The 27,892-nt window shown below is 42.0% G+C and overlaps 1 protein-coding gene across 7 annotated transcripts in view; it reads right to left on the bottom strand.

Annotated features, from left to right (window-relative positions):
• Window positions 1–27,892, bottom strand: part of tmcc1a (transmembrane and coiled-coil domain family 1a) — a 41,404-nt gene that overhangs the window by 5,377 nt on the left and 8,135 nt on the right. The window contains exons 3-7 of one of the 7 annotated variants that reach the window (XM_063885926.1): window positions 25,970–26,015; window positions 25,003–25,468; window positions 24,552–24,838; window positions 1,000–1,257; window positions 70–761 (exon numbers count right to left, since the gene is read on the bottom strand). In XM_063885926.1, the coding sequence (XP_063741996.1) occupies window positions 70–761; window positions 1,000–1,257; window positions 24,552–24,838; window positions 25,003–25,228 (1,463 nt within the window). In that variant the 5' untranslated portion in view covers window positions 25,229–25,468; window positions 25,970–26,015. Of the gene's footprint in view, window positions 1–69; window positions 762–999; window positions 1,258–2,271; window positions 2,955–6,751; window positions 6,988–21,321; window positions 21,877–24,551; window positions 24,839–25,002; window positions 25,469–25,965; window positions 26,016–27,892 lie in introns of those variants that run through there. The other 6 variants (XM_063885941.1, XM_063885933.1, XM_063885950.1 and 3 more) reach the window with 6 other exon arrangements.

Genomic DNA, 27,892 nt, shown 5'->3' with positions numbered 1-27,892 from the left:
TCCCTGAAAAACAGGAAGTGCTTAGGATTGCACAAGACACACTCTAATAAGTCATCTTTATCTCGTTACCTGAAGCGTTCCTCCTGCAGAGCTTGCATGACAACCGTGTAGTCCCTCTGATAGTGGCTCTTCAAACCATCAAGGTTCTCCTCTAGCCTCGTCTGGCCCTCCCTCAGCTCCTGCATCTCCTGCAGCAGCATGTCCAGGTTTGAGCTCTGACTCCTCTCTAGTGTGTTGCCCTTGGAACTTGGGGGACCTCCGGGTGCCCCTGTGGTGCTGTTGGCCCCCGCTGAGCCTGAAGTAGCACTAGAGCAGTCGTCTTCGCTGCCGTACTTAGGACTCGGCTCGAGCTGATGCCCAGCGTTGCAGAGTGAACGTACACCGGCCCCTGTCACAGCTTCTTCTACTGAGGGGTCGTCTAAAGAGTCTTTAAGTGAGGGGATGTTTTCATTGCTGCCAAATTTGTGACGAATTAGTGACGCAATCTCACGGGGTTTGGAGACGACAGCCCCGGCTGCAGAGTGGGTGGCGTGGGAGAAGCTGGAGAGGCCTCCCTTAACACTGTCCACCACACCTTCACTGAAGCCTGTGACTTTGGCTCCGACGTCCTTCAGGCCCTGCTGCATGTCCCGCAGAACATCCTTGGGCTGGCGGGGGATACCGTTGTGCTCCACTTCCCGTAGCTTCCGGTGGTAGTGCTCCAGCTTCCTTTGCAGCTGATGGATGGTCTGCGCAGACTTCTGGTTCTTTTTCTCAAAAACCTGAGAGCCATAGGACAGGTTTGATTAGTAAAGGGAAAAAACATTTGACTCAAAAACCCCCTAAACTTTTATGTAGAACATTCTCTCCCTACTGCCAGAGACATACTGAACAAACAGGTTTTGAGGGATTGCACTGATTGTCATATGATACAATTATAAAATCAAATAGTTCCCAGGATTTTAATCATGAAATATACATATTAATAGTTTAATAGAATGCAACAACTCCTCGTTTTACCTGCTTGATACGTGTGCTTTGCTGTTTGTCAGCATTGTTGGCCAGTTTGAGGTACTCTGCAACGTTGTCATCTCTGGCTGTCTGCTCGATCTTAATCTGCTCTGTGAGCTTGAGGATTTTCTGCTGCAGCTGGGCAATTGCCTGCTTTGTGCGCTGAGGATCTGGGGTGCAATCCTCACACCCTGGGAGTGAACCATCTGCCCCTAATGAAAAAGACAGGGGTGTTTGGCCCAGTCCGCTCACCTCCAGCCGATCGATCTGAGAGAGAAGAGAGATTGGAGTAGGTAAAGGGCCAGGGGAGGAAAGGAGGGATTCAAGAAAGGGGGACAAAGAAGAAAAAGTGTGAGTTGCATATTTTTGGGTGCTTAGTCATTTCGCTGACACACAGAAAATGAGGCTTCTGCATTTCCTGCGGCCAGAAGCCGGGAAAGAGGGCAAATTCAGACAACTAAAAAAGGCAACTTGCGGTCGGTTTTATTTTTACATATATTAACAAAGAAAAGAAAGCAAAACTATAAAAAAAAAAAATCAATGGATAAACAAGCAAGAACAAAATGAAAAGATTATCAGCCAAATCTCTATTTTTGTTTGTTCACCATGAAACCATATATGGCAGGATATTAGATTTTTTTACAACAGTTTTAGGGATTAAGTTTCTGTCTGTCTTGTTCAGACACTGACCTGATATATCAAAAGGACAATAAGCATTTCTGTGAAAAAATTACTTTAAATAGTGTTTTCCTGTTTTTCATAAAACAAGATCAATTCTACCTGAGAGGATGAAGAACCTGGTAGCATGCTCATTTCCTCACGGAAAGAACACACTGTGATACTATTGGAGCTAATGATGCTTCAGATGTGATCAAAATATTCTTTCCATCCCTTAGCAAGCACACAAAATAAGCAGCTGAACTTGACAGAGCACACCTTGAGGATTCAGAAGGCAGCCAGAAAAACAAAAAGCCAGAGAGGACTAAGAGTCAGTTCAGGCAGGCACCGAAGCATCCAGCCCTCATAAAACTCAGCCTCTGTATAGGCTTACCATTTACTAACACTCCATAACAGGTAAAAACAAAGCACCGGAGGCTCACCTGCACACTCCAAAGCATGACTAATTGATGACAGGCAACACAGTCAACAACACAAACCACAGCCCATCCGGGAGGAAACACACACTCCATATAAAGTGTTCTCTCAAATGAGTGAAAGTACTAAAGAACTTATCTTCAGTAAGAGAAGAAGCTACCTCAAGATGCTCAAGACGCGGCTCACCTTTCCATTAGTCAAACGGATAAATTGTTCCCAGTGCATTTTCACAAATCGGGAGGCGAAGTATTTATTTTCATTTGTCCAGGTAAAGTTAATCCACGCCGGTTCCTCAGAAGTTTCACTTAGCTGCTGTCGCAACAACTCGCCGGGCGTGTTGTGAAAGTTGAAGCGCACATGAAACTCAGTTCACTGGGCAGAGCGGGAAGCCCCGCCCCATCCTCCCTCTCTCCACTCACAGCTGAGGGATGACATCATCCTCTAAACTGCACTGCAGGCAGCCGCCACTCATCCCAGCAAAGCAGAAATAGCTCCTCAGTCAGGGACTTTTCTTATTTACTGTAATAGATTAACCGGGACTAAAAACGTTCACAGATAATGACAAGTCACTTAATAAACAGCTTTACTATACCACAACTGCGTTCATTATTATAAATAAAAGAATACATTTACAAGTATTGTGCTAATGTGTGTTAAACACATTTAAAAGGAAGTGATAGTCGGCTTGAGTATTTCAAATGTTATGCTCCTTGACACTTGAATCCATAAAAACTAAGAATTAAATGTTACTCTTAGTGGTTTCTGTGGTATATTAAGGGCAACTTATGAATTCATAACAGTTACTTGCACTTTTAATACTTGTAATCTCGTGTATGCTCCTTTTCACAGCAAATACATGAATGAACTACATTGAAGATTGAGCAAAACAAAACTCATAACCTGTGATGATGATTATTTTAGATTTACTCCATAATTTTGAGACATTTATTTTTGAGATGACTTTGTTTGATGACTAGGCTGACACATTTCTTTGCAAACAGAGTCAACGGAAACGTATTATCATGTTAAACAAGAGCTTACAGGGCAGACTGGGAGTCTTATCCCTTATGTGAAACTATATCAGCTCCCGGTCTGTCTCTGTTAGCCAATAGAGAGGAGCTCTAGAGGGCAAGAAAAACCAGTCTGACATCCTTTTATAAAGACATGCACACACGCACGCGCTCACACACACACACACACACACACACACACACACACACACACACACACACACACACACACACACACACACACACACACACACACACACACACACACACACACACACACACACACACACCTAAGGGCACATTCCTTTGAGTAAAGTGAAACCACAGATTTGCTATCAATTTGGCTTTATAAGGAAATGAATTTGAACCAGGTTGATTACTGAACAGCATTAAATAGAAGAAAGGCCATATCCATGAGTCGATAGACCTAACAACTTTGTACAGTAAGTCTAATGATGATCAAATCCTCCAGACGGGCTGCCAAGGTGATCAGATGAATCAGAGAACTGCCTGCTGCGCTGGCACAGTAGCAAACTAAGCGGTGACGTTTCAGAGCGGCACCTGGTCTGTTCTCGGCTATAAACAAAACAGTATTAATAGCTGTATGAGGGCGAGCATGAAGATGGTGTAAGTATTTCTTCCATGTGCACCCAGGAGGGTAAATGCGCATATTTCCCAGAGTGCTCTTGTCTTGCAGAAGACTACAATACCTGAATATATGAATTCAATGCCAAAAATATAGTGTTGATAAAAAAGGGTGAAGGACGAACTAAACTCTTTGGACGGGAGTATGCTGCAACAGAGTAGATAGAGGTTTTAGACATTGTGATAAGAAGGCCTAGTGATCTTCTGGCACACTTATCTGTTACGTATTCACAGCTGTTCATTTAGGTTTACAAGGGTGAACTCTGTTTAACAGCTTATACACCGCTTGCACATTTATAATCTAATTTTCATACAGATTTAGACTCATATGGCTAACTCAAGCAGTACTGTTTTTCTGATGCTGATAAAGAGTTCAAGTTAGTGAACAAATTGTCCATACGATCCATATCATCCCCAAATGGTTGGGTTTTTCTGTGACTAATCATGCACGGTATTAATGATGTAGAGTTGAAGGATCAGGCTAATTTCCCAGGGATGACAGAGCCAAATGTGTTGATGTACTGAGCTACTGAAGCAAGAAGAGACAGGCACTGCATCACTGGAGCCTGCGTAGCCTAATGAGGGGAGCTGAGTGTGTGTGTGGTTCGTAATTACGAGGGGCTGCCTGATCCCACTATGATTAGACTTTATCAGTAAGAAAGACAAAAGGGTCTGCATGGACCTGTCCCCTGCACTATGGTTTTCTGCATTCACACACAGGGAGGAGTTTGTTCTCCCTCACACTTTTCCATAACTGGGTCCGCCTGCTGGTGGACCGAGTTATACAACAATCTCTGATCAAAGTAAAGCTAGTTAGAGCCGTTTAAGGGCAACCCTGGCCTACCTTTGATCCACCAGTGGACTACGAAAAGCCCCGCCAAACCTGAACGCTCAGATCTACAGCCAGATGTCTCACACAAACGGGCATTTAGAAAGCATTATCGGGATAATGTTGTTAGATATGCATCACGCATAATTAGATACACGCAACAAGAACATCTTGTACTGCCCTATTTAATACTCTCGCAGCCACACCGACTACACATATGCCTTAAGTTTCACTCTGCTCAATGTAGGTCATAGAACATGGCCTGATGCTGACAGAAGACCATTTCCAATCTTTGGGTAATCTCGTGGGTTTCTACCCCAAAGCTTCAGACATAAGTCCTGTTCAATGTGTTTGTTCTGTCAGAAGATTCAGGGGAGTTCAGGTTCAGTGAATGTTGAAACGTTCTGATAGCCAAAGTGTAAACAGAGAGTCTTAAGCTCCTTGTCACACAGCCTAACCAGGACAAGGTAAGTGGAATCCAGACCACAATTTTCCTCCTTGACGGCTGCTTTTTTTTTAGGTTAAATCATTTTAACACCACATTTTAGATAATGAAATAACATTCTCATATGTGTTGTTTTAGACTTATAGCTTATATAATTCACTCAAATACAATATGTGGCGTCTACATGGCAGGCAGAATTGAGCTGTGATTGTTTTGAATACAAACATTTTGGTTTAGTAAGCCCTTTTCTATTTTCTTTTACAAAAAACTGTTATGTTCTCCATGGTCAAGGTCAAGTTTCTGCTAGTGTATATAATTGCAAAAGTACAATACCTTGTTGGTAGAAATGTCTTGCATTCCTGTGAGTTCAGCTTGTGTTTCCTGTGTCAAAATGCAAGAGAGATTGCAAGAAATTGTACCTTCTGAATTCTGCTCTACAGCTCTTCTATTACAGCAGTCTCTGATGTATGTACACAGGTACATAGCTGATCCGTCACAGAACATCAGAGTTTTAGTAGTAGTAGGCTGGGAGCAGTGGTTCTCCAAGCTTGCTCATATAAAGAGTACAATATCCATGAGTGATGAGACCATGGTGAACATACAAATCAGAGTTTTTATGCCCAGCACTGTCCCTGAATCATTTCTGTGATCCATCCAACCTCAGATAGTCATTGTGGATTTGAAAGCCTTCTTCTCTCCATTTACACCACTTGTTTCTTTCTGGCCTTATCACTCAGCAAGCACAGAGACCAATCCCCTCTGACGGACTGAACTTCACACTCCTGATTAGCTGTTTTGATCTTTAACCCTGCAGTTAATCCAAAAGTAATTATCATAGCAACATGACATCATTTAGTGATCCAGATTTTATTTATGAAGCAGATAGCAGATTAGTTTGGGCCTCACAGTATGGTTGTAGTGGGCAGAGCAGACATGACCAATGCATGCAGGTCCATGGCTGCACTCATTAGTTATTTATAGTTTAGTAACGGCAGTGCACGTGAGAAGTCTGGTCATTTATAAAACTAAGTCTTTTTTCTGCCATCCCCTTTTCATGTCCTTGTGGTTTCAGTTCCCACCCAGGCAAGCCATATTTAGCAGTGCTGAAATTGACACAACAATATTTTCAATGGAAATCCGCTTTTGTTTCCTTTAAAGGGATCCAATGTGGCAACAATGAACCTCATTCACCAGATATGGAGAATTACATAACTCCATGGGAGGCTGGACAAGAGGCAGTTTACTTAACACTTGCACCCATGAATTAGCACAGAACACAACACTACGTACTAATCATGCACGACAGAAGTGTGCACACAGCCGAGGCCTGCCAGTGCATTTCCCAAGGAATTCAGAGGGTGTGAGAAAAGCCCTTCATGTTCACTTCCAAAAGAAAGAAACGTACATCAGCTGAAAGTGCAAGCCTGGGGAGAAACAGAAAAAAACACAGAGGCTTTTCTATGGCCCCTCTGTAGAAACAAAGACTTTCAATCCCTATTATTTTAAGAAGAAATCCTGAGAGAGAGAGATTTGTCTGCCAGATTTTGTAGTTTCTCAGTGCTGAAACACTTTTCATGCAACAGTATTCTATTTAGTTACAACGCACCGGACTCTTGACACACAGATATAAACAACATGTCAATGAATAAACATGTACCGGGATCCTGATGTAAACTTAAATCATTGACAAAGTGAACAATTAATACACACACATGCATTTTACAGGTGGAGACTCACAGTGGTGGGAGAAGGAAGTGGAGAGGAGTCATCAGTTACCAGGTTGAGTATGACATCCATGGCGGGGAGACACATGTACTTGGGTCTGTCTGTCTATCTGTTTGTTTGTCCTCCGGGGGGGGCTTCCAGCAAGGGGAGAGGGGTAGAGCGTGGCCCTGAGAGAGCACACATCACTCAGGACACTTCTCCCAAACCAAGTCCACTTGACTCAAAGTCCACTGGACAAAGACCCACTTTGACAACAAAAGTAGAGACTCCTACTCTGAGGAATTACTGTTGGCTTGATTGAACACTCAGAATCCATAGACTGCTCGTTCCCTTCAGCAATGCACCACGACTATTGATAGCCAATGAGTCTCTGCAGTGTTGTGCTGCTGGTTCACAGAGCAGCCGCTCCTCAAAGCCCATGATCACGCTTCAGCGCCAGCCCACGCTCCGCAGTACACGGCAACAGGCACAGAGACTATGGAGCCCACATATGTGCGCTTCGATAGGCACGATTTTCACAGACAGTGTGCATCTGTGGGGAATTAGAAATCTTCTGGAGTAAAAGGTCCGTCTGATGCAGGTTTTGGGTGAAAGAGCCGAGGTGGTTAATCGGATGGAAATTCTCAGGGTTGGATGGAGGCAGTGTTAAAAGAAGGAAGAGTTTACTGTGAAGTTTAGCGTTCAAAGAGTCCGGGGAGGGAGAAATGAGAGGCAGGGACCCAGAGGACGGATGTGAGGGGAGCGAGGGAGCAGACAGGAAAAAGAGAGCCCACCAGGAGCTGTCACTGAGAGGGAGACGGAGCGAGAGAGAGGGAGCAAAGGAAAGAGGGGTTGTGAGAAGGCTTTGTTAGGGGAGGAGGGGGGCTTTTCTTCTGTTGGAGTTTCTAGGCCAGCTCAGCTCCAAAGCAGTGGCTAGCTCAGGCAGAAAAAAAAGGGATAAAAATCTTCAACTCCCGCCTTTCAATTATCGCACAGTTTAATTGTCGCAGTCAATCAGTTTCCTGGTAGATCATACTGTAATGAATCACTTTCCACCGACTGAGTGCTCTAACAAACAGTTACACCGTGTTTCTAATTCCCAATAACAGATACAACTGCCTAAACTTAGTTTTAAAGTGGCATTCCTGGTTTAATGTGGAGAATAAACTCACACCCAAGAAAAAACACAGCTTACAGAGATTACACGGTCATATGATGATTACAAAGCTGCTATTCAAACCTGTGTGTACGTATGACCCATGAGTATAGCCTCGTCATCCCTGTTACTTATCCTCTGACGCAATGTGTTGTTCACTTTGACTAGAGTTACTTATGGATAATTATGATTAAGAAAAAGGGTCATGGGCACGATTAACTGTACAAATTTTGCAAGACAATTGTCACTATCAAATAACAATGTAGATCAAATCTGTATCCGTGGTAAAATGTCAACTACAAACAGCACACCTGAGGTTAATATAAACACATACAAATTATTATGAGCTGTGACGCATGGTTGTTCGTACTGTGTTTTGTGAGCCATCACTTCCAACAGTGTACAAACCAATTAGAGAGACAAGCAAAGCAGGGAGTGTAGGGGGTAAGGCAGGACAAGGGCTACTAAAGACTCCTGTGCAGAGGCCGACAGGACGGGGGCAGGGGGGCATGAATACAGGCTTTAATGAGAGAGTGGGAGGACTTAAAGGACCGGGAAGGAGAGGGTAGGCTTTAGGGGGGAAAGGCTGCTTATGTAAGGACTGTAAGCTTATGGTACTTGCTCAGATAGGAGTGAGAGTGTGTGTAGGTTTGACCCCAGTGTTAAATCAATGTGACACTCTGAACTCAGCCCTAACATTGCAAAAGAAAGTGTGGTATACCAAAGCTGAATACTGTTGAATCCATCTTCCTTAGATTTCACTTCACTTACCATTATCTTAATTACGGCAGTATGTGGTTGCTTCAGCTATTCATCCTTCCTAAAATCTTAGTAACAACGCCAACAGTGGTTTACTAAATCAGGTTCAACGAAATTTAAAACAAAATCTTAGTTTGTCAAGACTGTCATTTTTTTAATAGACTAATCAAAACAATTTACAATGTAAACATGGAGTCCCTGTACCATCACGAGCTGCCCAAAAAACTGTTTTAGGGGCTAACGGTATTTTAAACATAACTACAATCAATTTTCAATGTAGGTTGTTGTTGCACGGTGCACCGATACTAGAAAGGTATCGCGATACCCTGCCGTTAAAAACGCAACGATTCCCCCATTTCATTAGTATCGGTACTTTCAGAATGACTTTGTTTTAATAAGAGCCGTATTTCCTGTGTGTGTTCAGCGCTCTGCTTCCACCCCCTGCAGCCGTGTCTGCAGTGCCTCCCTTCTTTCATGCGCGCTCTAGCTGTCATATCTATTGACAATACGAGAGCATGGCTGCAAGTGCAAGTGCTATTGCCGATGCGACTCGGCTTGTTGACGAAAAAGACGCAAGAAATGAAATTTGGAAATATTTTGGTTACATCTCTGCTGACGGAGAACACGCAGCTCTACATGATCACCGCCGCAGCTCAGCCGGTTGTGATGGGACCGGTGCGCGGAGCAAAACACGTAGCCTACTTCAAGTTAAAGACCTAACACACTTAACTATCTTATCTACATATGGAACTAGCTAAACCAGCTATAAATATGTTTATTCTCGGGTCACTCATTACTGAATCATTGAGCTGCATGAGACGGATACGACTGGCTGTCAGGAGAGGGAGAGAGGGAGAGGGGAAAAGAGAGTACTCCATTTATTTCTCCCGCGTGTTATTATCCAAAGTTAATGTACACTTTTGAACAATGTAGTTGATCTACTATAAGTAGTTTGTTTGACTGATTTTTTTTTCACCATGTTTGAAATAAAGCGGTTTCCCCTTGTTTAAGAACAGTATCGAAAAAGTATTGAAATCGCAATTCTTGACTTGGTATCGGTATCGAAACAAAAATGTTGGTATCGTGACAACACCAATGTAGGTATGAATTTATGTATATACAGCCCCGGTAGAAATTAAGAGACCACTTCAGCATTATCATTTTCTCTTGTTGTATTATTTAAAGGTATGTCTGAGTAAAATGATTTTTTAGTGTTGTGTTTTTGCTGTAGCCTAATATATTTCAATATGGCAAACATATTTGGGGTTTTTGTGATGAGTCCCTACAGCTTTCCAAATATTGTTAAACATAATGTCAATCAAGCAACAAGTCAGATATGTTGTCAACATTATCAGACTTTAGTAGTAACTTTATTTGGGCCTGGTAGTTAGCAATTGGCAACTAGATACTCAATATTAAGTCAAATTGTTTTTTGATATAGTGATTGGTAAATCTTAGTAAAGACTTAACAAGGCTTACTTTAATCTGTTGCAACTGGTCCCTATAAAGTAAGTGAGCCTACGTCATAAGGGGTTTCTCTTAGAGGGTCAATCATTTGTCACTTTTCAGGCATGACATATCATTCATTCCTGCTCTTAGTGTCATACAGCTCTGACGTCTCTTACGGATGCAATGTGGCCCCCCAGCAGCTCCTGTCACTCCAGGAAGGCTCAAACTTTGAGGCTGACTAATGACATCTTTACATACGTATTATCTTGTAGAATGTCTTAATTACATACCTCAAATAGCACATATTCATAGAGGCTTGTTTGGGGGGTTATACTCATGCCTTGACAAGTTACTGATGCTTACTAACTAAATACATAATGAAGATGTTTTACCTCATCAGCTGGTCAAAATTAGGGAACAAAAAAGAACAGCTGCACCCTATACGGTTCCTTGCATTGACAGAAATGTGTGTTAAATGTATTTGAACTAATATTTTTAAGTTGTATAATCAATTATTAAGTAATAGAAATACATTATTAATACATTATTTAAAATAATGATTGTTCTGGCATTATTATATTTGAGTTATAAATTGAATTTTTAGCAATAATATCTATTTTTTGGGATAGAGTGGTCAATATGCAGTAATTATGTATCTATTACAGGCCATGTTTTGTGTTCTATTCTCCAATTAATGTAGTTGAATAAAGCCATTTTCTACAGATACATTTGGGAGTTTTTAATTAGTGCTGATTGTGGCAACACATTTTTTATCGCATTTAAAATAGACCCATCCCGATGTGTGAGTGTGAGAGGATATCTATGATCCTTTTGTGGCTCTCTTTTTAGTGGGTTTCCGACAGACATTCCTTGTAGGCAAAAACAATGACCAAGTATTCCACATACATCTATTTCACAATGACCCACTTCAATGAATGAATCACATTACAATATCTCTTTCTGTCTTAGAAACACACACACAAATGCATTTTGTGCACATGTGTTAATGGGAGATGAGCTGCTGAACTGGTGCTGGATGTGGCCAATCCAGAGCAGGCATGCTTATCTAGTGTTTGAAACACCAGCAGAAATCAAATCAAACGAAGATGTATTTATGTAGCACCTTTCATACACAGTGGTAACACAAAGGGCTTCACAAAAATATACAATTCACAAATAGAAACATACTATCACAGCTTTGCGAAAATAAAAATAAAAATAATACATTTATACACAGCCGTGGAAAAAAGTAAGAGACCACTTCAGCATTATCATTTTCTCTTGCTTTATTATTTATATGTATGTCTTTGAGTTAAGTTAATTTTTATTTTATTTTATTGTATTCTCTAAACTAATGACACGTTTTCTCTGTGTTGGAATTCAACACACACTGAATGGCTGCCATACAGGTAGAGATAAAGATTTAAGAAACATTTTGAGTGGTCTCTTAATTTTTTCCGGAGCTGTATATGTTTGCATACATACTGTACACACATACAGTATTTTCAATCTTACCACTGGAGTGGGCTATACATTCTTTGCAGCTACAGGATTTATTAGGTGATTTAATCTGGTGCCTCAGCTGCAGTTTTACTTTTGAGTTCATTTTAAGTTTAGTTTTTGTATGATTTTGGCAGCTTCAAATGATATATGTACTGTAAAATATATTTACACAATCAAGTGGAGAAAGGAAATAAAAGCAATTTGTTATCAGTGTTCTTCCTCTTCTTTACTACTTCAGCAGCTCTTCTTTTAGTCCTAGAATGACTTTAGGCTATAACAGTATCATGTGATCTATAGTTAAGGTGTACCTCTTGCAATTATGGTAGCAGCATATATATTTTGTAGCTGTTATGTTGTAATTGTATTGCTATTTACCAAAATCTAGCAACTCTCTTTCCTTTATGACAGCAAGTATGTACATACTATCGGCAAGCTTCGGCCATTGCTCCACGCTAGTACTGTATGATATGAGTAAATAATAACTGTTTTTACATGCAGTATTTTTCGGGATCAAAATGGAGTCGCAGCAAGTTTCAAATATTTGACTGATGAGCTCATATATGAGATCATACAGAACAACTTGTAAAGAAATGTTCCGTCAGCCGGACGAATGAGGCAACAAGAGACTCATACTACATTATACTCATTGTATTTCTATCTGATGCTGATCTGAGGCCAAGGGGAGTGCTACAGAGCCAAAACGTTTTCGAAGAATACGACAAAGGCAGGAGGCTGTCTCTGAAGAAGCTGGATTGTTATTGCAGAAAGGGTGTGTCGAGTTAGCCTGATAAACTCACAGCCATATAGAGAGGTAGAGTGAAACATACAACTTAAAGAGATATTACAATTAACGCTATGTGATCTTATAAAAGGCTTTCTAATTAATTATTTTCCTGCTAAATAATTAACCAAACCATTGTTTTACTGTGTACGTACACACCACAACCCCCTCCATGTGAGCGTAAATTCTGATGGGTTTTGGTGTGGAGTAGTTTGGGAGTGTGAGAGGTTACGTAAAGGAAGAAGAGCGAGAGCTTTGTCTGCACAGACTGGGGGTAATTAAAGCCTGAGAGAGGAGACAACCATGACTCGGAGCTCAGGCCTTGCTGAACAATACCTTCCCCATAAAAGAAGCCCCCTGTCCAACTCTAGTCTAAGCTCCAGTATAATCAACAACCCTATTAGCAGTTACATAAACCACAGGGTACTTTATACACAGGGGCCTTTATGACTAGTGGGGTCAGAGAGCGTGAAACATCTTAGTAGCCAACTCTAGCCAATCCTGGCATCCACAAGAGCCAGGCAGGAAGGAAAACAAACAAACGTCAACAACAACAACAACCCTAATATTTCAAGTTCTGAGTCTCATTCCTTGTCTGGACATAGATTACAGTGAAAATAATTATTACTGTTTATTATTGGAACGACTAAGAAAAACAAATAGTCGGTATTAAAGCCTTACAGCAGATCAATGACTGTTGATCAGTGTGAGGGTTTGCTAAAGTACAGTATAAAGTGAACCTTTACAGTATACAGTGAACCTTTATACTGTAAAGGTTCACTGTATACTGTAACGGTTCACTTTACAGTATAAAGTGAACCGTTATACTGTAACGGTTCACAGTGCTGGACGGTAAGGCAGAATAAACCTGATATGCCCAGTAGAGCTAGACATAGAAATAGCTGGGCCCATTATCAGTTGAGATGATTCAGACTTTGTATTATGTCCACGCAGCATACACTGTGGTAAGTTATTTAAATATAAAAAATAAATGGATCTTTTTTATGTCTAAGTTATTTAATTATGTAGAAAAAATATGTCAAACTACAGTGGATTGTATTGTAGAAGGAATTATGTGTGTATGAATGTGCAGTTGTGAGACAAAGACAGTGTCGGTACACAGTGTGAGCCAAAGTGCGTGTATGCACAACAAAGCAGTGGGTGTATATGAAGAGAAACAGAGTCGGTACGTGGGCCAAAACTACGTTTGTCCATTAGTGGCAGTTGCTATTAGTTGGAGCTGCTTCTGTTTATACTCAGAAAGAACAGAGAGATTCGCACACCAAACAACTCCCGTTTAAATGATTTCAGGCTGCGGTTCTTGATCCAGCGCCCATCCTATCAGGCCCTGCGCCGTCTATGTTGTCATTTTGATCTGTTTTTACTTGGCCCATCCTGGTTACACAACATGGAAACAGAAAGGGCACTTGCCCAAAATGCGTGTTTGTCTGGCTGGAGCTTTGCAATACCCAGAGTACCAATGGGCAGTATGCAGTCCCAAACATGCCGCCAGCCTATTCATAAGCAGGAAGATGAAAAATCCAGAACAAACAGTGCCAGCTTTTTGGCCCTGAACGATTATTTGGGCTGGCCCTTTCTCAGCTTTATTTGTTTCTTCCACCCAACCCCATACCACGCATTGTGACCCTAAGTTGACCTTGCTATCCACTTTAAAACAACCTTTTTTTAATAGTCGGAGGCCTGGGAAGTGTTTGGGAAGTTTTAGCAAGGAGTCACTGTTTGAATTCGACCACAAGTGAGCAGAATATTTCATAACAGGAGGACAGATAATAGGGATTGGGATTTCGCTGACAGGAAGTTCTCATCAGCACTTGCCAACTGTTATTTAAAAAATCTTAGAGCTCATTCTCTCATTGCCCATTCAGATTATCTTTCAGTGTAATGGAATGTCACATGAACTGAAGCAGACTTTTGAGATCAGATCCGACTGAAAGCTGCACCTCCATGTCTGATGCAAACATGACACAGGTAAATACATCTACAGCCAATGATATAATGGAGCCTCTGTACAAGGGTTGGGGATCTGCAAATCCAAGGTTGAATGTGGATTTCTGTACCATTAAAATTGAGTGTTATGAATAAAGCAACAACCTAAAGCCTCCCACAAGAGGGAGCTAGAACATAAACTGCACCACAGTGTGTTTCCTCTGCTTTATAGAAAATTGTCTACATTGCAGGTCAGTTTTTTTAACTGCACATTTCATTTCAAGTTTCCTGTCAATAACCTTACTTTCATTGCATTTGTCATTGTCTCTCATACGGACATAGATGCAGCTCTTTATGTAAAATAATTCATGTCACTTCAAGGCACACAGGTTCCGAGAACAGAGAGGAAGGAAAGATACGTCAAGGAGATGAACAGGATACATGGCAAAAGAGGGGGTGGAGAATGAGGTTACACAATAATTCAATCCAGGAGATTGTCAGAAGAGATTAGGAAAAGTCATGAAATATTCAAGTATATGTCAGAAGGAAGAAAAAGCCTATTTTGTGATGATTTATTTTTTCAGCTGGAACATATAAAAACTACTGGATTATTTGCCTGAACAAAAACAGACACACTGCCACTGTTGTTTCAGTGTCAGAGGTAATATTTCAGTGGGAAGGTGACCCTTTCCGATGGGATGCAAAAAAGAAAAATTCCTAGGATTCCTACTGGCTGACACACATGAGAATGAGAGAGTTGGAACCGGTTATAAGTGGAGACAAAATATGACAATATTTCCCCAGAGGTTGTGATCAAATTTGAATTGTGTATGTGCATGTGTGTTTCTAAGTGGGTCAGTGGAGCAGAGCTGAGCTCAGCGATCTATAGCTTCATCCATTATTCATCAGAATCACACAAATGATATGGACTGAGCAGGGAGTGGCAGGGAGCAGTGCGTGCCCTGTCTGTGTGTTTTTTCTGCTCTCCCTCTCTCAGAATGGGCAATTTCCTTTCGCAAACAATCTACTAACCTCTCATAAGAAAGCAGAGAAACACAAGCATCACTTTGTCATTAGAAGGTGCACTCTGGTGCTTAAAATTGACAGTTGCCTAGGTCAAAGCAAACAAGGCAGACAGTAGAAATTAAGCTAGCCAGAGGACAGTGCCTGAGGAAGAGACATGTGGGTTAAGGATGAGCAGAACATCCTCAGCGACTGACCGAGTATGTGGCAATTCTGCAACGGCTGAGAAAACAGCTTAAATGCACGTGCATGCCCACACCAAGGTCCTCTTTCACACACAAACGCACACCAGCCCAAAGAGGAAGGACCAGCTGCAGGCCAAAAATAAATACACGAAGAATGACCCATAGTGACTCACCACAGCTGACATGACATACAATAAAGTTAAAAATGTCATTAAAGATGAAAGTGCCACTCATGTAATAACTATGATCACCAGTCAAAGTACATGTTGTTAAATCAATGTAATGTACCGTTCATTAACATGATGGCATGAACTTATTTAATCAGTAGTAAGAATAAGATCAGCTTCTCAAGCGCTGGAATATCTATATGACACCATTTGAATGTCCTTGAAAAGTCAGACATCTGTCTATAAATAGCAGCAGGGACAGAGGCAGAGATCTACATCAGCCTCCTTCCTCTTTCAGACCAAGATTAGAAACCTATAAAAACTGTGAGGAAGAGTGCCTTTAAACTTACACCCCTTATCCCTCTCTCTTTCAACATGACTGTCCACCAACACACACCCTCACACACATTCATCTTAAAAATATTCGTTCACACCTTCACACCCGCCTTAATGGTTTCACACACAAATTGGTTTGCTATCAAAGCAAGTAAGAAAGTATGTGTGTGTGTGTGTGTGTGTGTGTGTGTGTGTGTGTGTGTGTGTGTGTGTGTGTGTGTGTGTGTGTGTGTGTGTGTGTGTGTGTGTGTGTGTTAGCCTAAACGTGTTCCCTCTGTTGTGAATGCCAATAGCTAGCAGAACTGGATAAGGGCATTGGCCTATATGTAGAATCACATATGAATATTCAACAGCCTCATTAAACGGACTGGGGCTACGCTTCAAAGGGAGCACAAACAGTTGGGTGGAGAGTACACAGACACACACACAGACACAGAGACACACACACACACACACACACACACACAGACACACACAGACACACACACACACACACACACGATTCAAGGCTTCTCTCCGGATTTTGCAATGTATGACAAAACATTTACATTTCCTGTTTTTAACTTTGATTTCTTCATTCCCTTTAAGTTGAAAACAGGAGATTAGGTCTTAGAGGAGTTAATTTAGATTATTTGTAAAGGAGCAGGCAACGACAACATCTCTTTGGCAATGAGATCTAAGCAACAGGGTGCCATTCTAACACATTTCCTGTGTAGCTCTAGAAATATTTGACAAAATGGAAAGCTTACTCGCAAGGTTTAGCGCAAACATTATTTAGGACAAAGTCAGCATATTTGGTGAATTGCTAGGATGACACTTTCCCAGCCTCCACCAGACAGGCGGATGAGGTGGCTCAAGATCAGACGTTGAACCTGAGAGCATTCAGCTCTGTAAAGCTGCTACAGCCCTCTTTGAACATTACCCTGTTACCATGGAGATGGCCAACCTGCTCCGCTGAGCACTGGACACAGATGAGAGGCAGAGTGTGAGAAAGAAATGCTCATATCCACTAAACATTACACTCCAGGCTCATGTCAACCCCTAACGTCCATAGGGTGCCCTGCTGAAATGGATAGCTGTTTTAAGTACTTAGTTTATAACGATAGCAACTTAAAGCCTGAGTTTATAGAAAACACAGTAGAAATGAGTCAATATGAAAATGTATCATCACGATTATCCTTGTCAAAAAGGATTAATACTTAAGACATTTGAACCTTTTGTTCTGCAACATAAAATATGTCAGTAAATACCCTACTGAACCGGCGGTTATTAACAATTGACTGATGATACAGTTTAACGGAATTACGCAAAAGAAGCTTGGTCATTTTGAGCTTATAAGCCCTATAACACATAAGTTTCAGAAGAAACCTATGCCAAAGAAACACCTACACAGGAAGTTGAATGACACGTGCATTAGCCAGAATATTGTGTAATGTTGCACAAAAAAAATCAGGTGGAAAGTGTTTTGTCTTTAAGTAAAGTTTCCATTCACACAGCTATTGACAAATGACCAATCTCATGTATTGACTTGCTTCCCTCAGGAAGGCGCTTTAGACTGCTTTGAACCACCAACAATGTCTACAATAATTGATGTATCCAAATCACAGTTTAATTATTTATTCATCAGTTAATCATACACTGCCAACTCCTGAACCCTTGCCAATACAACACTTTAAAAACCACTTTACATTAGTGTAGAAGCTTTAAGACTGGAGGATACCTTTAAGAAGATCAGTGTTTGATATCTCAAGTACAGTTTGGAAAACAGATTTTAGAAAGAATTGAAGGGCCATCGATCTTGTGTCAAGATGTAAGACCAACAGTTCTAAGATTGATTATGTCCGTGATGCCATTGGATCTTTGAATAATGATAATAATATTGAGACCTGTCATGGTGGCCTAACCCCTTTGTTACTTTGACAGACACGTGTTGTAAGCTACAAAGCAGAGAACAAGAGAGAATAAAGTGCCAGATCAGGAGATCCATTGTGTTTGATTCACAGTCGATAATAGTGTTTGTTCTTCTGATCAATGACTGCCACACATACATCCACACATGTACACACTATTGATTTAGTGGACAGGAAATAAGTAGGCATGTAAATGGGATATAAGATTTTCATTGCCAACATATACGTTGTATATGCTGTGCATAGGTAAGGTGATATTTACACTTGTTTTAGAAAAAGGCCAACGAGAGAGAGGAGCATTTTGTATGTTTGAGCTTAGTGATAGAAGAAAAGAGAGAAAAGACAGGAAGGGACGATGACTAAAGGGTAGATAAGACAGAAAGGACAGGAAAGAGGGAGAGATTACACAGCAGAGGGAAACATATCTGCCAAACCATAGCGGCTTCAAGTTACTTCTTCACTAGTAAGGTCTCATAGTTACTGTTAACTTCTCTAAACCAGTGAGTCATGATGTTGCATCGACACCGACACATGCACAGCGCCTGCGAAACAATTAGCTACGGGCTGGTAGTTGGCAAACACATCTGTGGAGTGACCTCATCTCCGGTGGAGACTGACAGCACATGCTTCATCATCCCCACGGCTGACGCTCTCTGTCTGCTGAAAGTCAATCGAAACTCAGTTGTTTGATTATACACTGGTCTGACTGCTCCTGTGACTGTGTTTACTCTGGCTGGATGGAAGGCTGAATGGAAGTGCTTTGATAGAGCATCTACAGACTTGGTTCTACATAATTTAACGTGACATATCAATATCTTGTTCGTCTTTTACAGCTTTTTAAACAGCACAATGTCACTCGCATAACTTCAAGATGAGCAGCAAAATGGCACAAACTCTTTCATCAACACAGAACCGGTAGCCTGGGGAGGTGAGAGATGATGAGAGAGCAATGATGAGGATGTTAAAACTAGCAGTTAAAACTAGCAGGGACAGAACAAGCCTCAGGGGGCCAGGTGATATTTTTTACCTCCCACTGACACGGCTGCTCTCTACAGCAAAAAAAAGCAACACTTCTTGTGAGTCTGCACTTTCAAAACTGGAGGAATCATTTCTGCATGGAAGAAATCCTACGACTGGCAGCCTTAAGTACATTATTATGTTATGACTTAAAACGTTATATACCCCGTAGGTAATTAGGGCAGAAACGACTATTCCGCCTGGGAAACTACAAATCCCTCAATCAAAACAAGGCTCTTAAAAAGGGTATTGAATCTGAAAGAGATGGAACAGATTTCTGCTACTTGGTTCTCTCAATCAAAATAATAACAAAAGACGGAGGCTGGTGACAACGTGAAATAGAGGGCAATCCTGATGGATGGGAGTTGTTGTCTTCGCCACCACCATCCTTCAGAAGTGTTTTACCCCGAGCCGTGTTATCCACAGATGGCTCAAACACTCAAATGGACAAGGCGATTACGAGAAAAGCTGAAGAAAGCAGTTTCCGCATAGGTCTCCTCCTCTTAAAAACAGACGCGAAAGTTGAGTAAAACATCTGAACACACTAAATAAAGCATTTCACTTTAAGGGTCTTCTGCCCCTGTAAACCACACTACTTCACCCTCAAGGGGTTTTATTATCATGTGCGCAATATTTACAGTGTAGTTATGGCAATGAAAATCTTAGGTTCCCAAGCTCCTCCAACACATTATAAAAGGACATAAGACAACATAATAAAATTGAAATAGAAATAATAAAATAAAACAAAAACTGAAAAGTAGCTTAAATAGTGCAGGTATTTTGTTTCACCAGTCTGTAAACAGTGCAGATGAAGTATGTACAACAAGGACTATAAACTCAATAAGTTAAATTATGCATGGAATGATGAAGTGTACATGTAATATACTTAAATATACAAACATATACAACAGCAGAATGAAAATAATGGTGTTGGGCTGCCAGTGTAGGTTATTAATGTATGTTAGGAGACAAAAGAAGACAAAGGATGAGCAGGAAGACAGGTGGACATGTGGAGAAGCTGCCTGGGGGTAAATACACTGGGTCATCTATCCAAGGTCAGTGAAACTTTGCAGACAGCGCCTGCAGGAGGTATGTTCTCCAAAGACAGACACAGCTCCAGTCCCTCTCACACACACATCTTCTATGGTGTGAGAGGACTAGCCTCAAGGCTTGGCTTCTGTTTCATGTCAACCCAGGAGCTCATATCCCACTAGAGCTCACTTTCCTGTCTTTCCTCTCTTACAATAAACACTTTGCACCTTGCAGCCCTTCTGTTTCTCCTTCTGTTTTTAGTCCTCTTTTATCCTCCACTCCTCTGAGAAAAGAGGGAAGTCTCCATCAGTCTGGGAGCAGACCTTCCACTCTAAAAGTGAGACTGTGCCTCTTCCCATGTGCATGAGGACGCTGCCAGGCATTTCACCAGCCATAAACAGAGCTGAAGATGAACAGTGAGGGAGTAGTCAGTCAGTCAGTCAATCAATTAATTAATTAGCAGCTAATTGTAATTAATTCCACAGGCTGAGCACCAGCTGCAATACAGCGGGCTCTAAACAGATTGTATGCTGAGTTTTTAAGACAGCCCCTCTGCTCTCTTTAACAGCACTACCACGAGGGATACATCAGACCATTTTAGGGAACAATAAACTAGCCTGTTATTGCAAAGGAGTCAGAATGCTCCCGAATCAGCAATAATCAAACATAATATTTACCAATCATTACATCCCTTGGCGACGGCTCTAGGCTGCCGCTTTTACTGCTGCAGCTGAAGTTACTGTTTAACAAGAGTTGAGATAAAGTCCAAAGACAGACCGCTCAGTTATTGTAGGGATCAAACTATCATCAACTGAATGAAACTAACAAAAATGCTGTCGTCCCAGTAGTCCTCTGGCAGATACAGCCCCGGAAAAAATTAAGAGACCACTTCAGCATTATTGTTTTTTATTATTATGTCTTTGAGTTAAATGATGTTTTTCTTCTTTTTATTGTACTCATAAATTAGTAACAATTCTTCTCTGTGTTGACATTTTTATATTATTTATTAAATTCATTATTATATAATATATATATTTTTTTTTTCCCCGGAGCTGTATATTAGATTACATTGTTTCTGCAACTTACGAAACAATTACTCTTTTTAACAATTTGACTGCTGTCCTTAACAAATGTAAAGCACAGAAACACAAACTAATGCCACAGTGCCAGATAGCTGGAGGACAGCAAGATGGGAAAAAGATATGCTAACCACCACACAGGGCTTAAGATTTCAGACAACTGAGCCTTTGGCCATGATGAATGGAGCTGCATCCTAAAGATGGGAAGACACAGGCGGGCTTTAAACAACTAAACAAGCTTTTGTGTTTATAAGCTTACCTTTGAATCCTGTCTACGAAGACTGAAGCGCTGCACCATCCTGACTGACGGACGCACTCACAGCTGGAGCCCCTGTTCTACTCTTCTGCACTGATATCCGCACACAGTACACACCACCTCACACACAGTAGTACAGTCGGCATTGAAACACACACACACATACTGAAGGTACACAGGCTACCCTCCTCTCCAAACATCCATGAGCACACACTCTTCTAGTCCACACCGCTTTCCCTCTACTATGCAAATACATGTGAGGAGAAAGAGAGAGGGAGATGAAAAAACGGAGGGAGAGCAAGCAGAGGGAGATAAAGAAAGCTCAGCTGCGTTGCCTTGTACCCTGAGCTCTCTCACACACACACACCCCTCACTCAGACAAGACGCTCACACCACATGGCTAACAATGCACACATGATTTAGAGTACACACACACACACACACACACACACACACACACACACAAAAGTGAGTTCTTTAAGTCACACACACCGCTCCATATCCTCTTCACACCACATGCATCACACACAGCCAGCGCTCAGCTCTCACTCATCTAGGTTGGGGCAAGGTTGCCTCCTGCTTCCTGTCAGAAAGCCGAAAAGGGTGGGGTGAGGACGAGGAGGAGGTGGTGGTGGTGGTAGAAGAGGAAGAGAAGGAGGAGGGGGAGACGGGAGAGGAGGAGGGACCAGCTGATTGTCTATACTAACTATCTCCAGGGACATAGGGAGGGGGACAGGGAGAGAGAAAGAGAGAAAAAGACGAAGGAAAGTCAAGGGGAGCGCAAGGGGGATGCTTAAAAAAAGAAAAATTGAAAGATAAGAAAAATAAGATCCATTACTGCTCATACACACTCATATTTAACACACTATGCATCCCCTAGACCCCCACACACCTCCAAGGTCAACCACGCTGTTACTATGGCAACCCAAGCAGGGCGTAGTTTCGAGGCTGCAAGTTTAGGGGTAACCACGGTGACTGATTGCATGACCTGAATGACATTGCTGTGTCGCCGTGGGGAGAGGAGGCTGTGATGATAGATAGAGATGTGTGAGACAGGGTATCTCAACCGAGAGACAGACAGGAAGGGTCTGAGGGTCGGCCATCACAGCAGCAGAAAGAGAAAAGACGCATGGCTCTCAGCCCCATCAGGTGGGGTCGCTCACATAGGACTGAAGCATACTTCATATTTCATTATGTGGAGAAGGAAAGGAGTTGTTTTAATTAAGCTCACAGATTAAAAGTGCCACTTGGACATAATCACCTACTAGTTTAAATTCACAGCACACTGATCAATTGAAAGACAACCATCCCTCCACCTTCATATTACATTTACCCAAAGATCAGTCTAGTCTGCAACCAACATGATCTCATTTCAACACAACCTCCACATGAACCAAGCCCCGGGCTGCTCACAGCGGGTCAGCTGATCTCACAGCGACCTCTGGTGGCAGACAACGCACACAAGTCTGGTGGTTAGGCGGTTAAACATCAGAATGTGAGGTAAAAGATTAGAGTGAGGTCTGCGCTCTGAGAAAGAGATCTGAGGTTTAACAAACCAAAACCCACACACGCATAAAGAATCTATGCCGATTATTTTCCATTACACAAGTTGTAAAACCCTGTAAAATACTTTGGTATTGGTATTAAATAATTAAAATTAATCATTAAGAACCATTTATAAACCAGTTCTAACACAGTTTCATACATCAACACAGGCTCACTATTTGGCAAGAGGACTAAGCCTTATATTGGCCACCTAGCTGACTTCGTCTTCTTCATCGGCCAACAGCCTCGGTGTCTGTTGTTCACCGAGTTGATTCTCCCCACCGGTCACAGTTGCCCTGTTTATCTCTTGTCGTGTAAAAGCTTATTAATGATTTATAAAGTGTTCACAACCTAATTAATAAATGAATTACAAACTATTTGTCAACCCTTGTTAAGGGTAGTCTTATTGTACAGTGGTACCAATACTTCTAATGTTCTCTGAATTTGGCCCTACAAAAAAGGGTAGAGATGTTCACAAACTAGTTTTATTACAATCAAATCAGTACGTCTTATTATTAGTCAATTTATTGAACATGTTAACAAAGATTTTGTAACAAAGTATTACAATAAATAATAATTTCCTTCATGTTCAAAAGGGGCAAGAAGAAGCATAAAAACATTTCTAGTCCTACCCCCTGCAGCAAACATTGCTCATCGAAATCAAAATTCATTGCAATATAGTTGTCAGCAGTCATGATATTTGGCTTGAGAAAATAAATTAAAATCATCTCTTCAAAATCTAAAATCAAATTTTAAAAAAAAACCCCAAAAAACATGGTCAGGTGCCCATATGCAAATTAAAACATCACTCTAGTTTACCCCATGTGATGGAAACTTCTGGAGCAATGGAGACAAAACTCAGAGAGACACGGGAGAGCTAGAACTTTGATGGCAAACACTGAAGGTTTATTATGAAGTAAACGGCCGGAGAATTTACAAGACATTTGCTGCAGCCACGAGCTGACACAGCGGTTGCCCGACCAATTCTGAAGATCTGTACTACAGTATGAGGTTTTAACCAGTTCAGAGTGTATAATCAATATTCATCATCAGTGAAACTAGACAAATATGGACCCTGAATCTAACTGAAGCTGTCGTCCATGGAAAAGAATGTACGCCAGGGAATCTACGTTCCAGATAAGATGGGCTTCTAGACGTCCCTGAAAAATAAACTATCTCAGGTCAGCTTGTCCTCGGTCATAGACTGGCATCAGCAATGCGCCCAAGCTGCCCCTCCTTATGGGAGATTACAGCAACCCCAAGGCCGAAAGACCTATGCCATGGGAATAGAGACAGAGGAAGGAGAAAATTATGAACTGTGTCAAAGGTTAACTACCTAAGCCAAAAATTCACCCCAGACGTTTGAGTGAGGCTGACTTCTCTTGTAGGACAGACCTAAAAAGCTGAGTATTGTAATTAGCTGCGTTGTTGAGATTATTGTGAATCTACTGTGTTTGTGTGGGTGCAAGTATCTTGTTTGTCTTAATTGTTAGCAAATTGTATCATACATATCTGACAGTATGTGAAGTTGAGACAGACAGCAGTAGACTGTCTCTCTGCATTCACAGCTATACAGCACTGGAAGTCACATCAACAACAAGGTGAAGCTCAGCTTTTGATTGGCACTTCAAAGACAATCACCAGTAAAAGGGTAGAAGAGACACATCGATCAGCCTGCTGTCACTCACCCTGTCCGTCTCCTCCGTGGAGTGGTACCCTGATGACAGCACCACATCCCCTCCGGTGTGTCCCGGTGTGGGGCTGCTTGGTGTGGTGTCGGTAGTGGAAGAGGAGCGTGGACGGCTAATGTGATGCTGCGGATCGTGGGTGTAGCGGCGGTGCCGGGCCTGGGGGCTACCTCTCAGAAGAGGGTCGCGGTCTCCGCTCCCAGATCCCGAGCCGGATCCTTTGCTGCGGCGGCTCTGCAGGCTGGTCCCACGCCTCATCATGCCCGCAGTGCCTGAGCCCTGGCCAGCTGCAGAAGGAATCACAGGAGCAGAGAGGGGGTCAGATTCAGGACAGCAGGGCCCCAAGGCATCCTCGTGGGCAGAGGGGGAGGAGCCACCTGCTGACACTACAGAGGAGATGAGGAAGAAGACGAAGATGGGATGGTGGAGCGAGAGAGGGACAGGCGTTTACGCTGCTGCTGGAACAGCTGTTTCAGTCCCTGGCCAAGAACCCCGATGTTCTCCCTGGCGTTTTGGCTCATCTTACTCAGAGAGGGGGGCTCTGACTGGGATGAGGCCCTCTTCAACCCGGGGCCTTGTGACCCTCCTGCATTCTCAGGACCAGAGCTGGGGCCCACCCCCTCTGGCTCCCTTTGACTGTCACCCCCCTGCTGCATGTGGCCCTGCTGAACTCTCATGAATAGCAGGGAGCGATTGTCCTGTTCAACAGTCAGCTAACACGTCCCTCTCTCTCTCTCTAAGACATGCAGAGGGTCAGAGCGGGACAATGACTGATGGAGAGACGACTACAGTAGAGTACAGTGGAAGTGGAGATGGGACTGTCTGATGGAAGGTTGCATCTGCTCCGTGGCGGTCAGAGGGATGTGTCCAAAGGGGGGGGAGCATGCATCTTTGATTCAGGAAGTGGCCATGCTGGTCTAGCACAGAGAGAGGAGACGGATTATGAGAGGCTGGAATAATGCCTAGATCTAATGACATGAAATCACTCATTTCATTTTAACTCGTGACCCTGTGCACACTAATCTGTCTGCAGACCGGACAGCATTTAAGTACCATACAAATATGCGATTGTCATTTAAAAAGAATCGAGCATAATGCGATATCATCAGCTGAAAATGCTTTTAGACGAGTGGCCTCAGTGACAGCTGTGCCAGGCTTCTGAATCATTTAAAACCCTATCAGGCCAATGTTTCATGAACAAAAACAAAGTTATTAAGGATAACAAGCTGGATCCAGTTTGGCTTGCATGATACAATGATCACAAAACAGGGCCAGGACTAATATAAGCTTGGAAAATAAACAACAACCTTGAGGGGGATGAAATCAGAAAGACACAAGCAGCTGGTAGAAGAAAGGAAAGGATGTAGCGAGAGGGTAATAGGTAATAAGACTCTTTAGAATAAGAAAAACCCACCTACCATCAGCCCAACGGTCAGTCTAGTGTGACTCACTCTTGTGGAGTACCTGAGAAAAGTTGGATGAGTCCAAAAAGAGAAAAAGCAGATTCTCTGTTTAGAACTTAAATATTCAATGTATTCTGACATTTCATTTTGTTGCAGTCAATCATCATTTTCACACGGAACAGAAGATGTGTGATATTGAGTGGCACAACTTAGTGGGTGTGTTCCTTTAAGGGCTCATTTTAAATCCCCAAATGGGTATGGGTATTTGAAGGTGTCAAGAGACAAACGTTTCTGCACTAGAAACAACACACAGTGCACGCTCGCCTCCTGCAGCCTCGCACGCTGCCCGGCTGAATCGAAAGTTAGTGACAAAAACCAGAGTGGACACCTGACAACATACAAGCTGTGTTCCTCAAGAAGGAAGCCTTATTAGTGGAGCAGTGATCCCCTCAGAGAGAGACCCACAGCCTCCCCGCAGCATCAATAGCTGCTCCCATCGAGAGCAGCAAAACAAGCAAGGCCGGAACATTTGGAGCCCTGGGGAGGGACGGCTACACACTCAAAGTATACTCCTTCCGCTGTCAGCTCATGAAGAATAACAAAATGTTGGACGGACAGGGACACACACTCACTTGCACACATCTATGCAAATGATTCAGTGACAGGCTTCATCCCTGTTTTGCTAAGAATACAATCAGTTGTTCGGTTTTACACGACATCCAGAGACAGAAGAGCCTGGAGGTACTTGCAGGTAGCATATGGCTTTTCACAATGGCCATGCTGTCACTGCTAAGGGCGTATTCACCCACAAAAACACATTCACAAGCTTTAACATTCCCTTCAAGGCAGTCTTCAGTCTGATCTTTTGGAGTGTTTCATGTTCCAAAGGCAGATTAAGACCAGCAGATACTAACTCCTCCTAAATTAGAAAAAACAAAAACAAAGAATCCATGTGTTTCTGGTCTTATTTACATTAGAAATGCATTCACACTTTACACTTTATATTTAATATTTCATTCATTGCACTATTATTTATATAATATCCTGCTTTACATTTTGTTAATTTCAATAGTGTTTACTTGTCTGACAGTTTGTAGATTGTTTATCTTCATAGTCAACCGTATATAAAAGTATATTTTCTCTAATGCCAGTTTATTTTGACTTCTACTTTTGTCTACAGTTAAGGATTGTTTATTTCTTTTTTTAATTTCTAATTGTGTTCTTTACCTTGTATTGTATTATGCTGCTGCAACACAAAACATTTAATTAAATATATGTGTAGTAGTAGTAGGAAATGTTAAATATATAGTTTCATAATAACCAATGGAGTTCAATGCAAATCATACATTATGCCACATGACTAAGCATCCATCTCTTTATGTAATCTAATTTAATGTATTTCCTCCCTTACTTCTTGCTTCCTGTGGAAAAACATAAGAATTCAAATACTCGCGTTTGCATCAAACAGCAGTGTCATTTGTTAACTGCGATATGAACTTCCTGTATGACGATAGAAAGAGGACAGTCATGCCTCCTGATCAAGAACACATGCAGGCAGCCTCACAATGAGCGGCATGGTCTGGTAGTGTCAGGGAAGTGTAAGTGATTAGGATGAGGAGCTCTGTGCTGTTGTTTCAGTTTGGCGAGTGGAGGGGTAAACCTAAGTTAATCCCGCCCTGAAGCTGAAGCCCTGTCCCGACCCCGGCTCCTCCCTCTGTGTGTGTAAATCCCCTCCTTCATCCCCAGGATGATCCCAAACGCTGGATTGGATGTTTTCTTGATTGCCTACAGTTTTATATTCAAATCCTCTTTCAGGAGCCTTTAGAGGACAATGGTTTACTGTCAGCTTGGTGTGTGTGTGTGTGTGTGTGTGTGTGTGTGTGTGTGTGTGTGTGTGTGTGTGTATGTGTGTGTGTGTGTGTGTGTGTGCATGTGTAT

This window comes from Eleginops maclovinus, chromosome 1 (genome assembly GCF_036324505.1).
Source record: "Eleginops maclovinus isolate JMC-PN-2008 ecotype Puerto Natales chromosome 1, JC_Emac_rtc_rv5, whole genome shotgun sequence".
Lineage (NCBI taxonomy): Eukaryota > Metazoa > Chordata > Actinopteri > Perciformes > Eleginopidae > Eleginops > Eleginops maclovinus.
This window is presented reverse-complemented; position numbering and strand designations above follow the sequence as displayed.